The sequence below is a fragment of the Propithecus coquereli genome, unplaced genomic scaffold (assembly GCF_000956105.1).
Source record: "Propithecus coquereli isolate 6110/MARCELLA unplaced genomic scaffold, Pcoq_1.0 Scaffold672, whole genome shotgun sequence".
NCBI classification, from domain to species: Eukaryota; Metazoa; Chordata; class Mammalia; order Primates; family Indriidae; genus Propithecus; species Propithecus coquereli.
The window spans coordinates 671772-687188 of record NW_012152752.1 but is presented as its reverse complement, the minus strand read 5'-3'; the positions used below and the strand labels follow the sequence as shown (position 1 = coordinate 687188).

Here is a 15417-nt window from a genome sequence, read left to right as displayed (position 1 = left end):
GCACAGCGTGGGCGTCCGACCACCACGGACCTCAGCGCCGGCCAACCCCACCACACGCTGCGGAGCCTGCCCCTTTGACCTCTTCTGCCTGGACCACGGCCCGCCCCGACATCACCTGGTCAGACACACTGGAAACGAGCACGGTGCCGTCACCGGCTCGGTGCCGCGCAGGCTCGGTGCCGCGCACGGTCCGGACGCTCCTGTGCTCTGCCCCTTCCGGGGCCTTCCCAGCAGCCCTGCCCCCTCCCGCCTCATGGGGAGCCAGGATGCAGGCTGGATGGTCCATCCTGCCCAGAGGGGCCCAGGGCCCGCTAGTCACCAGGCCGCGCAGGCCACAGCACGGGCAGAGCCCCGGCCACGGAGGCGGTCAGGCCATCTGCGCCCGAGTGCGTTTGCAGACGCCACTGCTGCAGCCCCCGCGGTGCAGCCCCATACCCTCCTCACTGCTGACCCCCAGCCGCCGGCAGGGCGCCGAGAGCCGCATGCACGGTGTGCTGGGAGCCAGTTGAGGCCAACACACCCCGCGGTTCTGTAAACGTCCCCAAAACGCCGCAGTCTCCAAGAACCACAAGCAACTATAAATCCAGGCATGACTGAGGAGCAGCGCGTGCTGGCCCAGGAGCCGTGGCGGCCGACCGCAGCCCACCCCACGTGGCCAGAAGCCGCTGTCGCCCCGAGCATCCATGCAGAAGAGCCAGCTAGATCCAGAGGGCCCTGCCAGGCCCCTCCCGCCCTCAGGACACGCCCGTCTCGGGGTGAGCGCAGGGCAAGGTGGCCCGGACGGCAGTACGGGTACACCCCAGGGTCAGAGCCACCAGCAGACCCCAGCCACCCCCGCTCACAGGGAAGGTCGCAGTGCACGGCCTCCAGGGGGTTGGGCAGGGTCCCCAGCAGGGGCAAGGCCTGTCGTGGGCATGCTGGGGGGGCCCCTTCTTTGCACATCTGGCTGCTTCCCCCAGATACCCACTCCTGCCGCCCCAGGCCTCAGGGACCCCAGAGTGAGGCCTCGTGTCCTCAAGGCTCACATGCAGAGGAAAGGGGCGTGTGTGACGCGTGGTGGGCCCTTTCCATGGCCCCCGCAGACACCCCCCTTTGCCTGGATCACTCCCCCCACTGAGCTCTGAGGCCAGCTAAGTCCCCTGCCCCAGCCTGGAGATCCGCTCAGCCCTCCTGCCTGTCCCCTAAGGCTCCCGGACCAGCCAGGGCTGTCACCACCCAGCCTGGGAGTGCCTGGTGCTTTGGTCAGGGTGGGATTTGGCCTGACCCCTCCTCCCCCTCAGGAAGCCTTCCCTGGGCAGGCCCAGCAGCAGCTCAGGCGGGAGGCCCAGAGACCAGGCCACGCTCCCGGGCCCCAGGTGCACCTGGTTTTGCGGGCCGAGGAGAGCAGAGACTCAACATCCTCTCCCGCCTGGCGGGGTAGCTCCACGCTGAGCACAAGCCCATCAGAGCCTCAGGTGGGCCACGTTCTCCTCGCCCAGACATCTCAGGACTAAAAATAAAGGAACGCTTGTCGGCACGGGACCCGCGAGAGCCGCCTGCAGCGCACGTTCCTCGCATCAGCTGTGCCGAGCGCGCCGCAGCCCGTGGGTGGAAACACAAACATTGGCATCTAAAAATACTGGTCCCGGAGGGGGACACAGCTCCCCCCTCCCCGCTGCCAGGGAGAAGACACCGTCCCACCCACCCTCAAGGGTTCGGGAAACAGCAAGGTCTGCAGGGACGGGCATGGAGGGAGCAGTGCCGCGAGGCACAGCAGGGCTCCCCGGGCACTAGGAGACAGTGCCCTGCCGGCACGGCTCTCCTGAGGCCGGCGTCTGCGGGGCCCACCCACACGCCCCCACCTGGCTCCAGGCCACTTGCCCTGTCCACCACAGCACCAAGGGATCGCCAGCTCTGGCCACTCGGCGGAAGTGCCCGTCCCCCAGGGAGGCACCAAGAGCTGGCCCTGCCGGCCCTGCCCGGCACCCCTCACCCATACACACGTCACCGCATGTGCGCTGCAGCCCTGCCGGCTGGTGTCTCCACGTGGATACCACCCCATGTGGCCATGAGCACTCATGGGCTGGGAAGGTGGCCACACGCCCCGCTCAGAGAACCCCCAAAGACTAGCTGGGCTCACCAAGGTGGCAACGCTCAAGTCCCCTTCCACAAGGAGCTGCAGGTCCCCAGGGACCGCCTGCCCTTAGGCCTCTGAGGGGACACACCATGCTGTCAGAGCCAAGCCCGAGCAGGGGAAGGGCAGCACCCAGACTCCGAGGGGTACTGCCTGGCTGCCTGTCCCCCGACGGCGTGAACACCATGGATTCTTCACAATGGAAATCAAAACAGACACACTGGTCTCTAGGACGCTCTGGGGATGGAGGGCTGCACCCGTGGACAGGGGCCTCTGGACCTTGGGCAGGCGTGTGCAGAGGTGTATGTGTGCGCAGGTGTGTGGGTGCACATGTAAGTGTAGAGGTGTACTTGTATGCAGATTCATGTGTGCAGGTGTGTGTACTGGTGTGCATGTGTGAAGGGTGTACACAGGTGTGCACAGGTGGAGGAGTGTGCACAGGTGTGTATCTGTGAAGGATGTGCCGGGGTGTGTGCACAGGTGAGTGAACAGGTGGAGGAGTGTGCACAGGTGTGCATGTGTGACGGGTGTGCACAGCTATGTGCACAGGTGAAGGAGTGTCCACAGGTGTATATCTGTGAAGGGTGTGCCAAGGTGTGTGCACAGGTGTGTGCACAGGTGGAGTGTGCACAGGTGTGCATGTGTGACAGGTGTGCACAGGTGTGTGCACAGGTGGAGGAGTGTCCACAGGTGTGCACATGTGAAGGGCGTGCAGAGGTGCATGGGCAGGGGTGTGTACACATGTGGAGGTGTGTGCCCAGCCCACAGGCTGGCTGTCGGGAGGAGGACCTATTGGCGACAGGGGTCCCACCTTTTTGGCCTCTGCCCTGCGCCCCAGCTTTCCGGACGGGGGCAGTGTGGAGACGGAGAAGTCATTCGGGTCTTCACAGTCCCGAATCTTCGACTCCTTGATTAGGGAATCCAGTTTCCTCTTAGCAATGTTTTCCACGCGCTTCCGGTTGGTGGAGGCCTGCAAGAGCAGAGGTCGGCCGATGGCATCCGTCCCCAGCCCCGCAAGCAGCAATGGTGACGACCCGAAGTGCACTCGCGCCCCCTGTGTTCACTCGCCCAGGCTTGTGGGGCCCGCGACTCGCTCAGGGCCACGGGCAGCCTTGAACCCCGGCCCACAGGGGCCCAGCAGACAGCGCGTGTGGCGCCTGGCCCAGTGGGCAGCACAGGACGCGGGATCCCATCAATGGCCACACGTGGCTCAAGGAGATGGCAGGGCAAGGGGCAGACTTCAGGGCAGCCGCCCTCCCTTGTGTGGCCGGATGGACCTGGAGCCCAGAGGGCCTGGGCCCTGGGCATCCGGACAACCCCGGAGCAAGGGCAGAGCGGGCGCACGGTGGACGTCGCAGAACGTGGTTCACCGTCACCCTGGACCTGCTGGAGACGCGGCCACCCGCAGCTGGGAGAACGCTGCTGCCTTGGGGCTTTCGAAAGCAAGGACCCAGCTGTGGCCGGGAAGCTCCTGCCCAGTCATTCTCCCATCGCACGGCCCCCGGGGAGAAGCAAAGTCTTCGCTGCCTTGCAGCAGCAGAGGCTCGGAACAGCGCCCAGAGGCGAGAAGACGCTGATTGCGGAGTCCCCGAGTCCCTGAGGCCCTCCCTGTCTTCCCAGCCCCAGCCCCTGCGGCCAAGCCAGCTGCCCTGAGAATGTGGTGACAGCCCTCTGTGCAGGTGACCACAGGCGGGACCCCTCATCAGGGCTGGCCTTGGAGGAGGGTGGGTGCTGGGGGACGGGGGTGGCCAGGACCGGCCAGCGGTATGGGCGGGGGTGGGAATGGTATGGAACCCTGGGGGCCGCCATCCACCAGGGCTGCCCCTGCTGAGGAGCCAAGAGGACTGGGCAGCGCCGACGGACAGCACCCCAAGAGTCAGCTCAGAAATGGGAACCGACACAGGCCACCAGCAGGTGTGTGGTCGGCCTGCTGGCTGGGAACACAGGCTTGGTGCCCGCCATGTGCAGGGGCGCGGCGGGCGGGCAGGAAGGGACCCCAGGCCCAGCACACCCTCAGCGCCCACACGCAGCCCCTCTGCCCCGGCCGCCTCCCTCGCCCAGTCGCCCAGACAGCAGGACGAGAGGCCGCTCCGCGCTGCAGGGCCCCGGCCCCGGCCACTCACGTCCCCGCTGAGGAGCTTGCAGTCCTCGTCGATCTCGTCGGCGCTGTCCTCGTCGGACACCTCTCCCTCCTCCGCGTCCTCGCTGATGTTGGCCGGGAGCTTCTTCCCCTGGGGGAGGGGGACGACGGGGCTGAAGACGTGCCGGGAGCCAGTGCGGGGCCACGGACCAGCCAGTGCCGGGCAGGTCTTTGCTCGGTGCCCCGCTCCGCTCCCTGCAGCGGCTGCGCCGCGGGAGGGACAGGCCGGCAGGTGCGCGCAGAGATGCCTGGCCCGTGACCACCCCAGGGAGACTGAGACCGGGCAGGAGGACGCGACGCCCACCCGTCGGGCCAGGGCCCACCTTCACCAGGATCTTGCCCCGGAGCATCTGCGGGGAGGGCAGCGAGGCGGCATCCTCGCTGCTCACTGAGGACAGGTCCAGCTTGTCCCCGAGGATATCCGTCAGGTACTGGGCCATTTTCTTCTGCTGGGTGACGCTGCAGTGGTTCTCGATGGACAGGATCACGGGGTACCTGCGGGCCCAAGGCAGGGGGCAGGTGAGGCCAGGGGTGGGGAGACGGGCTGCAGCAGCACTGGGCAGTGCCAGCGACGGCTTCGAGAAGCAACCGAGTGGCGGGAAAGGCGGGAGAGCCTTAGGGACAGGGAAGGCCGTGAGCCTCTCTCCCCAATTTAAAAAAAAGGCAATTAGAAACTCCAGGAAAACAAAACGTCTGAAAAAGTCACGGTTTCAAACGACGTGGACTAAACCGAGGCGCGATGCAGAGCAGCGGACAGGCCGGGAAATGGGACCCCGTGGCCCGGATGCAGGACGCACTGTCCTGCGAGCAGCCCCAGGGTCCCGACACGACCCCAGAGAGGGGACAAGCCTGGCGGGCGCCATCTGGCAGGACGCGGTCGCCACTGCGTGGTGCAGGGGAGCAGCACGCACGGGGCTCTACACTGTAAGCGTCTCAGCTTTATCTACTCTTAACCATGAGCACGTTTTACTTGGATTTTTACCAAAAGGCGACCGTGATTCTGTTAGAAAATGTAGGTGACCCAGGACGAGAGGGCGGGAGGGGAGCGAGTCCCGTCTGTGGGGAGAGCGAGGCCCGTCTGTGGGGAGAGGGAGGCACGCAGGGAGGACACTGTCTCCTGTTGGTTTCTTGGGCGGGAGCACGGACTGCGCTGGAGCAGGTGCCAGCCCCGCCCCGGACTCCAGCAGGCGGCTCCACCCGCCATCCCAAGGCCGCTCCCTCCGTGCTCCAGACGGGGGCGTGGGCCGCGCTTCCAGGAAGCGCTCTCCGTTCCTACTTCCTGAATCAGTCCTGCTTTTCCTGCCTCCCTCCGTGCAATTAGCTCCTTCCTGGCCCTTGAGCAGGACGCGGAGGTAACTGGCAGAGCGGGAGGCAGCCTTCTATTTCAGACACTGAATCGCATTCTCGTCAGCGGTGTCTGCGGCCACAGCTGAGCCGCAGCAAACTGAGTCTGGACACAGAGTGGCTACTCGGGGGTGTTTACGCAGCAGCCGCGGCTGCCGTGGGCCATGACCTGGGGGTGCCGGCAGGCGTGGGGACAGGCACCACGCCCTCCCGTCCGCTCCCCTCTGCCCAGACCTGCGGCCCAGTCCCTCCCCGGCCCCTCTCTCAAGGAGACACCCAGAAACAAGACCAGCCCCGGCCACTGCCCCCCAGAAATGACATGCGGGAGGGGCAGGAAAAGCAGGAGCCTGGAGCCCCTCCCCTGAGATCTCCCCCAGGCCCAGCCACTCACTCATTCTTGACAAAGGCATATTTGTTGATGGTTTCGATGACGTCTTTGAAGAGGATCTTGGAGGTCAGGGTGTAGCCGTGGTGCACAATGGGCTCCCCGTCAGGCCCGTCCCAGCAGTCCACTGTGGGCGGGCAGAGCTCAGCACCCGGGGGGCCGTGGACGCCCACTGGAGGCGCAGCCTCTTGCTCAGGGACGCGCACGCACGGACGCGGCCTTCCCGCCCCCCAGACCCCCCGGCGGCTTCTCAGGCCCAGCCCCTCTCCCCTCACCCTCCACGCAGCGGCAGCCGGCCTGCAGGACCCAGGCGTACATGTCCGCCCGGGACTGGGACATGAGCTGGTCACCCACGAGGTAGGTGTTGTGGGAGGAGGTGATGAAGTAGTGGCTCAGCGGCTGCGTCATGTCCTGGTGCACGCGGTGGTGCTGCGGGTTGAAGATGTCGCCCGCGGGGCTCCGCGTGTAGTTGGTGAAGCCTGCAGGGCGGGGGCGGGTCAGCCCCGCCTCGTCTCACAGCCGCTCCCCCCGTCACGCGGGACGTGGAGCCCCCGGTGCCCGCGGTCCCCCAGGACACCCGGGCGGAGGGCGGCGCCACTCACCGTCGATGCCGAGCACCCCCTTGCTCTTGTTCTCGGGGCACGGCTCGAACTGCGCGATGATGTCCCGGCAGCTCTCCAGGGTCACGCCCGTCATCTAGGCCACAGCAGGGGCAGGAACCCAGGCTGGCCCCTCACTGGCCTGGGCTGGCCTCGGGCGGCTCCCCCAGCCCTCCCTCCATCCCCCCTGGCCCCGGCCCTGCCAACCCCATCGGGGACAGCCGAGGTGGCGGGCCCAGAGTGGAGTGGAGCCAGAGTGTGGGAAGGCACAGCAGGGCGAGGACCCAGAGCCCGCCCGGGAGCCCCCGTCCCCCGGCCCCTGCCGTCCGCCCGAGTCCCAGCACGGTAACCCCTGCGGGACAGCCAAGCACCGCAGCCTGGCTCAACGCAGCCCCCCTTTGAAGGCCGAGGACCTCCAGGGCCCCGCGGTGCCGCCAGGGCCAGGAGCACCCAGGCCCCCAGGGCAGGCCCAACGGCGGGACCCCAGAGGTCCCCAGGACCGTTGTGGGGTAGCGGGGGATGCTCAAGGCCCGGGAGCCAGGCCAGGGGCTCAGATTCCCTGCCCAGAGGACACTGGTTTTTAGGGAGAAGTGCTGGAAGCTTGGGCCAAAGGTCAGGGAAAGAGGGATCAGGCCTGCCCTTCCCCCGCCCTCTGCTGCCCCACGTGCCTTTGCAGGATGGAGGCCGGGCTGTCTGGGACCACATCACCACAGCCGCGCTGCCCAATGACAGGCCAGCACGCAGCCGGGCTGGTGCTGCTTCTCCCACCTGGGCCAGGCCCTAGGGTGCCACCCAGCAGGACGGGGGAGCGTCTATGAGGGCTCCAGGGAGGTAACCTGCGCTGCGCCAGCCCCGAGGGCACCGTGTAGCCCAAGCCCCTCCCACGGGAGCTCTTTCCACTGGGGTCTCGTTTCCCCTCCCTGGCATGGCTGGCTGGGCTGAGGGGCCCAGACCCTGAACCTCTGGACACCAGGTCCCTGGTGAGTGGGGCAGGGCCCAGGCACCGGCCTGTGAGCATGGACAGGGCTCCCTCCGGCCGAGGGAAAGGGCCGCATGCCCCACTCGGCCAGCCAGGCGCGTGTGGCTGGGACCACAGAACCCCTGTCCACAGGACGCTGGACACCACAGCTGGTGCCGTGTAGAGCTGTGGCTGTCCCCCAGGGCTGCAGAGCGTCAACGGCCAGGACTGAGCCGGTCAGAGGCCGCGGAGGAGAAGCTGCAAACCTTTCCCGCCCACGTGGCAGCCCCAGGGGCTGCTCCCTGGAACATGGGGACTGAAGCCCACGGGGTGCTGGATGCTGCCTGTGACTGCCTTGTCCCCACGCCCTCCGCCAAAGCTCCGCAGCCTCACCTTCTGCTCCACCTCCAGGAAGCGCTGCAGGTCGGTGGGGTCCAGGTGGTCCTTGTGGTCGCTGTAGGTCAGCATGAGCAGGTAGAGGTCCCGGCGCGTGGACATCATCTTGTAGAAGGCACAGAACTCCTCGAAGCCCAGGGTCCCCTGGTGGTCATCCGTGTCTGCTTCCTGCAAGGCAAGGCCTCGGGTCCCATGCACAGCCCGCCCAGCGCTGCACCCGAAGGGCCCTGCAGGCCCGCCCCCTCCTCAGTCAAGGCCAGGCTGCGAGCCCCTCCTCCCCGCCTCGCCACTGCCCACGCCGCGGCCTTAGTTTGCTCCCTGGGCACATGCAGCCGTGGCTCGCTGGGCTCCCCGGTGCCCTCCCACCCAGAGAACAGGCAATGGCCTTTCGGAAAGACGCATATCTGACGCGCCCCTACGCGTCTGCATGCCTTTCAAGATCGAGCCACACTGGAGTCCACACTCCGCATGTGAGTCAAGAGCGCACTGGGCTGGCTAGCGGCCAGGCTGCCCAGATGCAAGCTGAGGTGCTGTAGGGCTCGGGGGGTCCCTGGGAATGGCCAAGAAAGGCTCCCATAGAAGGGGCTGCTTGAAACCCTTGAGGCCTAAAGATTGGGGCTTTATCCAGCGAGGGCGAGGGACCCCGGTGGGGTGGGGTGACCACATGGCCTCCTTGGCAGTGTTGGGGCCCTGGCGTGACGCCCCAGCTCAGGCCCCTCACCGGGAATGCCTGGCAGCGCCCAACCCCACACTCCACAGAGCAACAGAGCGCAATACATCAGGCTGGGGCAGCCCTGACAGCTCGTCACACACCTGCCCAGGTGGTCGGAGTCACAGAGGGCTGCTGGGGGACCGGTGGGGGGGTCAGCCACCCACCTTGGCCCTGACCCTCCACTGACAATGTGGCCAGAGGCTGGATCCCACATGCCTTGAAGGCAGGGTCCTGTCCCATGCCCCACCCACCCCCAGACCTGGACACACAGACGCATGGCTGGCACATGTCCCCAAATACTGGCCCAGTCCTTGGGCCTCCACAGAAGTTCCAGATTCTGTCCCCTGAGAAGTACAAGCACTTCCTAGAAGTAGGGGTGGCCCCACCCGCCACACCCACAGCATGGGGGCGCCTGGGCACTCCATGACTGGGGGTCTCGGATGAACCTCACTGGGGTCCTGCTCCCATCACCTGTGGGCTTAGGGGTGCTCTGAGCAGCCCACCCAGTGCCTCCCAGGGAGGCTGGGAACAGGCCACGGGGCTGTCCCCCAAGCTAGTCACACCTCTCAGGACACCACAGGGGAGGGCCCAGAGCAGGGCAGACGCTGGGCCAGCACCATGGACAGCAGCACACTCTGGCCTGCCAGCCACGGGAGCGACTCCCCACGTGGCAACGGTCTGGGCTGGTGGTGCCAGGTCCCCTCTGAGCCAGGAGACTCTCAAGAGCAATGTGGCCACAACCCCCTGCTTCCCTGTCCCCAGTGGAGTGGGCTCTGGGGCAGGCCAGGCCTTGACGGGCGCTCCTGGCTGCGGTACTTCCCTGGCACCGTGGCCTGGTGGACGCCCAGCAGGACCAAGTGCTCACGCCAAGGCTTGAGCCACATGTGCTGGGGCCCAGCAGATGCCAGAAGACCTGGTGGGTCTGGGCCGAGAGCCAGCTGCTCACTGCACCCAGGACAGCTGGGTCAGGGCACACGCTGGAGCGCCAAGGACCCCTCTGGGACAGGGAGCTGGGAGGGTGACCCTCCCAGGGGCCGTGGCCAGGGCCCTGAGTGGCTGTGCCCAGGGTCGGCCAGCTCCACTGCTCACCACGCCCGCAGTCCAGGGCGGCATCTGCCTGCTGGCCCCACGCAGGAAGGAAGGTGCTACGATGCTGAGGCTCTTGGGAAGCCTGAATCCAGCCCCGGAAATGCCCCCAGCGTGGTCACAGGGCTGTTCCTCCCACCAGTGGAAACGGCGCACCTGCAGGAACACCTCAGCCAAGCCCCTGCTGCCGGGCCAGGCCTCAGCGGCCCACGCGTACTCTCGGGCAATTGGGCCCACGTTGGGCCCAGCCCACATCTGCAATGCTCTGTTCGATTCAATGAAACTATGTCCAAGCTGCCTCTTTGCCCACTGCACAGAACTCCCCTCCGATCAGGCAATTCAGGGCAACATTGAGATTCTACTACATTGTTAGAGACCCTCGAACTGGGCTGCAGGCCACGTCTTCCCTCCCTCGGCCCCAGAGCACCTACAGAGGGTGGCCGCACAGGTGGGCGGGGAGGCCAAGTGCTCCCAGACCAGGTGCTCCCAGACCGGCTGGCCTGACCACCGTGGAGAAGGGCCACTTTGAGCTGCCCAGGGCTGGGGTCCGAGGCCCGTGGCTCCACGGCAACGCCCTCTGCCCCGGCTCCACCTGTCCTGGGCTTCCTCAGGAGGTCTGGTTGGAACGATGACAGGGCCAGGCCTGGGGCAGGCGTGGGGCCAGGGGGTGGAAGTGCGTGCCCAGAGGCCCACGGTCCTTCAAAAGGCGCAGGTGCGTGTGGCCCTCCCAGAGCTTTTTCAGGCAGAGACTTGGAGGGGGGGCCTGTGCACCTGCGTCCAATTCAAGGACGGGCGTTTGTCCCTCCTTCCGCTCCAAGGCCGCTCTCGGCACCGCATCCCAAGTCAGCCTGTTGCCTGGGCGAAGGCCTGCTGACCCCAGAGCTGCCCCAGGGTCAGGAAGGGAGTGTGGCTCAGCCTGGGCAGGCAGGGGTGCCAGGGTGCCGATGCCAGCCGCCCGCCAGCCCCCACTGCCCAGCAGACCCTGTCCCCCCCGGGGCCTTCAAGAGGGCCTGCGAGACTCTGCGGCACTCAGCAAGCCCCTGAGAGCACCGTCCCCTCACTCCGCACACGCCACGTGCTGCCCTCGCCCCAGCCAGGCGCGACCACCCACTGCGAGGGCGCAGGGCCGGCCTTGCGGAGTGTGTGTGTGCATGTGGATCGGGGCGTGCAGGGGCTGGCTGAGCTCGCGGGACCCTCTTTGCAGCCTGTGCCAAGGGTCGAGGCCTGAGGGCTGGGTCTGCCGGCTCAGCCCTCCCCACCGCCCGGCAGGACCTGCGAACAGGCGGAGCTCCTCTCGCCGCACCGCGGGGCTTCCGGAAAGAGAAACTAATTACAGACAATAAAGGCCGCGGCTCCGCTGAACGATGCATTTTCATAACTTCTAACACCAGGGTTGCTGTGGGCAGGAGGCGCGTGGGGCAGCAAGCAGAGCTGCTGCCTGACAGACAGGGCCCCGCCCGGGCCAGTGTGTCCCCATTAAGACTGGGGGGCCAGGGAGGGGTGCGGCTTCACTCGGCGCCCGCCCCGAATGCCGGCCCAGGCGGTGCTCGGCCCCTTCCTGCGAGTGGCAGCCGGCCCACCGCCCGCCCCACGGGCCCAGGGTGCAGTCAGCTGCCCCGTATCTGCCGCGGCCTCACCCTGAACATCTGCTTCACCCGCTGCCGGGGCAGGTTCACGTTGAGCTTGTGCAGCAGCTGCAGGACCTCGCCGATGCTCAGGCTGCCGTCCCCGTTCTTGTCCGCCTCGTCGAAGGTCTGCTTCAGCCACTTTGGGCTGAGTTAGGGGCCATCGTGGGTCCACAGGCCCAGCACGCGCCCCACCCCCAGCCTGGGGAGGAAGGAGTGGGGGACCCCGGCCCACGCGCCGGAACGTGCGACCCCACGGGGACCGCCGTGGGCCCGGCCCCGCCCCCCGTGCCCAAGGATATTGGTCCCTGGTGCGCTGGCGGCGGGCCAGGCTGTCCTCGTCGCTGATGCCGGCCATGAGGTAGCGCAGGCCGGTGACCCAGGTACGTGCCTCGTCTCCGCTGTGCGAGACCAGGTCGAGCGACTCGCGGGGGCTGCCGTGGTAGATGCTGAAGCAGCAGTTGGGGTCGAAGCTGCCGCCGGGGTAGCGCTGGAAGATCTCCGACTGCCGCCCCTCGCTCACCTCCTGGATGGAGTCGATGGAGACTGGGGGCGGGGAGGGGGCACCGGGTCACGGCCTCCCGGAGGCTCCACAACCCCCAGCCCAGAGCCCCCAGGATCCTGGTGGCCTGGAGCTCTGCCCTTCGCCACGGGACTCCAGCGTGGGGGCCCCCGCCCTGACGCTGTGGCCTGTCCCCCTTTCTCTGGGTGTGGAAAAGACACCCCCACAAGGGGAGGACCACCCTGCTCCCCTGAGGCGTCCGGCCGGCCCAGGATGCTGCATTTCACTGAGCCCGGAAGTGGGCAGCCGGCACGAGCCCGCACGTGTCCCCGTTCTGAGACAGGCGACTCCTGGGCCAGCGTGGCGAGAGCCCGCGCCACCTCCACCAGCTCCGGCCGGGGGTGGCTCTTGGGGTCCTGGCTCGGCGCTCAGGTCGCTGAGGGTTCCCTGACTGGCTGCGGCGTCCAGAGCCCCACGGGGCTGACCTGCCACACGTAGGCAAGCCCAGGGGTGCTTCAGAGTCTGTTCCCAGCCTCTGGCAGGGGACCCCTCCAAGGCCAGGGTGGTCGGTCTAAGCACCCAGCTGGGTCTCCCTGAGAGCTGGGTGGGAGGCGACATGAGGGCCTGGCCTGGCCGATGTCCCCCTGCAGGTCCTGCCCAGTCACCCCTTCCCCAGGGGCCTGCCGACCCCGTGTCCACCCGGTGCCCTCAATCCTGCTGTCTGCTGTCGGCAGAGCTGCCTTGAGGCTGTCCCAGTGCCCGGCTGGGGGGCACTCAGCACGTTGGGTGGCACTGCCCCCCACATCACTAGAACGCCAGCTCTGTGTCAGCCAACTTCCTGCGAGATGCCCAGTGCTGGAACAGTGCCTGGCTCAGAGCGGCCGCTCCCAACTGGGTGCCGGGGCTCCTCCTCTCCATGCAGCCTCGAAGCAGTTCCACGTCCCCTGGCTCAGAGGGCAGTCCCGGCCCTGCCCCCATACTGGTCTCTGGGGCCCAGGAGGCGCCACCTGCTCCAGGACACCTCGCCCTGGGGCTCGGCTATGCACAGGCCCTCCGGGGCTCTGCAACGACGCTCTCCTGGGGCCCCACGGGGGTTGCACCCTTGGCAACTGCAGGGCTGAAGCCCGTTCCTGGCACAGCTGGGTCCTTCCCATCAGCAAAGCCAGAGCAGGTCCTGGAAATGCCTCTGACCCTCGGGACCCCGACCCCGTCCCCTGCACGAAGCCTCCCAGCTCAGGTGGCCCCTGAAGCCTCCACAGCCTGAGCTGAGCCCTCCCCGCCAGGGGCCTGAGCCAGTGTTTGTAGCCAAGCCCCCCCAATGCACCTCACTGGGGTGCCCTCTTGCTTCCAGGGGCTCTGATGGCCCTTTGCCCCCCAGCCCAGCCCCGCGCCCAGCACAGGGCTGGCACTGGTGACCCCCTGTGCCCACTGAGTCCCAGGGAGCTCTGCTAGGCGGGCATGGGCCCTCCCCATGGCCCAGGGGTCACTACGGAACTCCAAGGCCACCTGATCCCAGAGCCACCGGCAGCTGCCCGGGAGGGATCCCCACCCCATGAGCCACCCCCCCACCTGCCGGGCCGGCCACTCACTCTTGGCCTTCTCGTTCTTGCGCGAGGGCCGCCAGCGGATGCAGGAGCGGTGCTCGTCCAGGTAGTAGAAGCGGGCCAGGCCCTTGGAGCTGCCGCGGAGCTTCACCATCTGCGTCCCCTCCTGCATGGCGCGCATGCATCGCTCCACTGCACGCGACGGGCGGACAGACAGACATCGCGCGGGTGAGTGCCACGGCAACCCCTCCTCACCGCGGCCCGTCCCGTGCCGCCCACCAGGCCACCCACTTGCCCACCACGGGGCCAGGGCCGACCCGGGGCTCCCTGCCACCCAGGTGCTGGCCGGGGACACTCCTCGATCACCCACCCAACCCGACTGCCCAGCGGGCCCCTGCCCTGCCCCGCTCAGCCACCGCCTCTCCCACCGCCGCCTGGACCAGGCCCTGCAACAGTAGGCAACCGCGTGGGCCTGGGGCCCTGAGGGGTCGTCACTCAGAGTCAGCATCAAACTCAGCAGCGGGAAGGGGGATGACACCCGGGGGCAGAGGCCAGCGGCTGTGCCAACTCTCAGGAGGCCCCCGTGCCTGGTGCAGGGCGGGCCCCGGCAACCCACAGCCAGCCCGGCTGCTGGCCGGCCCCAGGAGGCTCCCAGGAGCAGAAGCCTCCTTCCTGAGGGCCTGCAGCCCCTCCTGGGGCCCTTCCTGGAAGCCCCTGCCCCACACGCAGCAAGGACGATACTGCCTACGTCCACCCCCGAGCCATGTGTACCAGGGTGCAGGTCTGGGAGGCTGAGGGATGGGTCAGAGCTCCACAGCCTTCCCCGGGACCACCTGCCTCTCCCCTGCCCCCGCCCCGTCCATCGGCCTCCTGTCGTAGCTGGGCCCGAGTCCAGGCCAGAGTCAGCCGGCCCCAGCCCAGGGACAGGCTGGCCCCTGTCCCACTTGGGCCCTGCACTCCTGCTCACGGAGAGCCCAGGTCCCAGGAGGTGCTGCCTAGTAAGGCAGATAGCAATTAGCCCCCGCGAGGTGCTCCCAACAAGGGATGACAAGTGGGCGGTGAGGAGGACCATGGACAGTGCCAGCCCAGGAGGACTTCTTGGAGGAAGCTAACGTCTGACCATGAGCAGAAGGGAACTGCCGCAGGAGAAGCACGGGGAGGCTGGGGTCACCAGGGGACACAGGGAAGTGAGGACACAGGTGTGGCTGTGGGATGTAGTGGCACGTGAGGCAGGACAGGGACAGGCCCCAGAGGCCCCAGGGCATCTGGAGGCTGGAACAGAGACTCAGCCCTCCTGCCAGCACCGGCAGGCTTCCCGCACCCCACGCCAGCGTCTGGAGCCTCAGGGCTCTGTGTCCAGCACCAGCAGAAGCCCCCACCTTGGCTGAAGGTGCTGCTGCCCCCCAGAGAGCTAGGGACCCCCTCAGTGAAGCTTCAGAGCCACCTACATCCCCCACACGGCACATTGGACCAGGGTCCCAGCCTGACCCCCTGTCACCTGGGGTGGGGGCTCTGGGCAGCTGAGGGATGGGGCCAGCCGACATGCTGGACCCGCTGATCCCGAGAGCAGTGGGTGGGAGGCCCTGAGCCTTTTGCACCTCCAGGAGGGGCCCCACCCTCCCTGGGCACCTGGGCGGCCCCGCCCCTTCTTACCCAGTGGGCCGAGCTGCCACCTCGAAGACAGCACCACACTCCCTCCAACCCAGAGGAACACCTCCGCCAGGCAGGCCACCGTTCTCTGGGCCCCGCTGTCCGTAGATGGCCAGGGGCTGGACATGCCCAGACGATGGCGGGGGCTGGCTCACGAAGGCCAGCGAGGGCCACCCCGTGCTCAGCTGCAGGCCCGGCAGAGGCGGCGTTGGACGCAGGGGCTCCGTGGGGCTCCCCTTCTCTCCTTCACCTCCTCCTCCCCCTCAGCGCCCTCCAAAGCCCCCACAGGGCTGTTCCCAGGCCCCAGTGGCATTGGCCCGCTTGTCACTTGCTGTCCCAGATGGCCCCCAGGCCAGACCACTA

At 67.6% G+C, this 15417-nt stretch overlaps 1 protein-coding gene across 1 annotated transcript in view; it reads right to left on the bottom strand.

Moving 5' to 3' along the window:
- PLCH2 (phospholipase C, eta 2) overlaps window positions 1–15181 on the bottom strand; it is a 24904-nt gene extending 9723 nt beyond the window's left edge. The window contains exons 1-11 of the mRNA XM_012660653.1: window positions 15058–15181; window positions 13450–13596; window positions 11651–11904; window positions 11371–11499; window positions 7933–8103; window positions 6585–6678; window positions 6258–6461; window positions 5989–6109; window positions 4577–4748; window positions 4237–4344; window positions 2940–3083 (exon numbers count right to left, since the gene is read on the bottom strand). Coding sequence (XP_012516107.1) covers window positions 2940–3083; window positions 4237–4344; window positions 4577–4748; window positions 5989–6109; window positions 6258–6461; window positions 6585–6678; window positions 7933–8103; window positions 11371–11499; window positions 11651–11904; window positions 13450–13596; window positions 15058–15181 — 1668 coding nt within the window. The remainder of the gene's footprint in view (window positions 1–2939; window positions 3084–4236; window positions 4345–4576; window positions 4749–5988; window positions 6110–6257; window positions 6462–6584; window positions 6679–7932; window positions 8104–11370; window positions 11500–11650; window positions 11905–13449; window positions 13597–15057) is intronic.
- Between the last annotated feature and the right edge of the window lie 236 nt (window positions 15182–15417).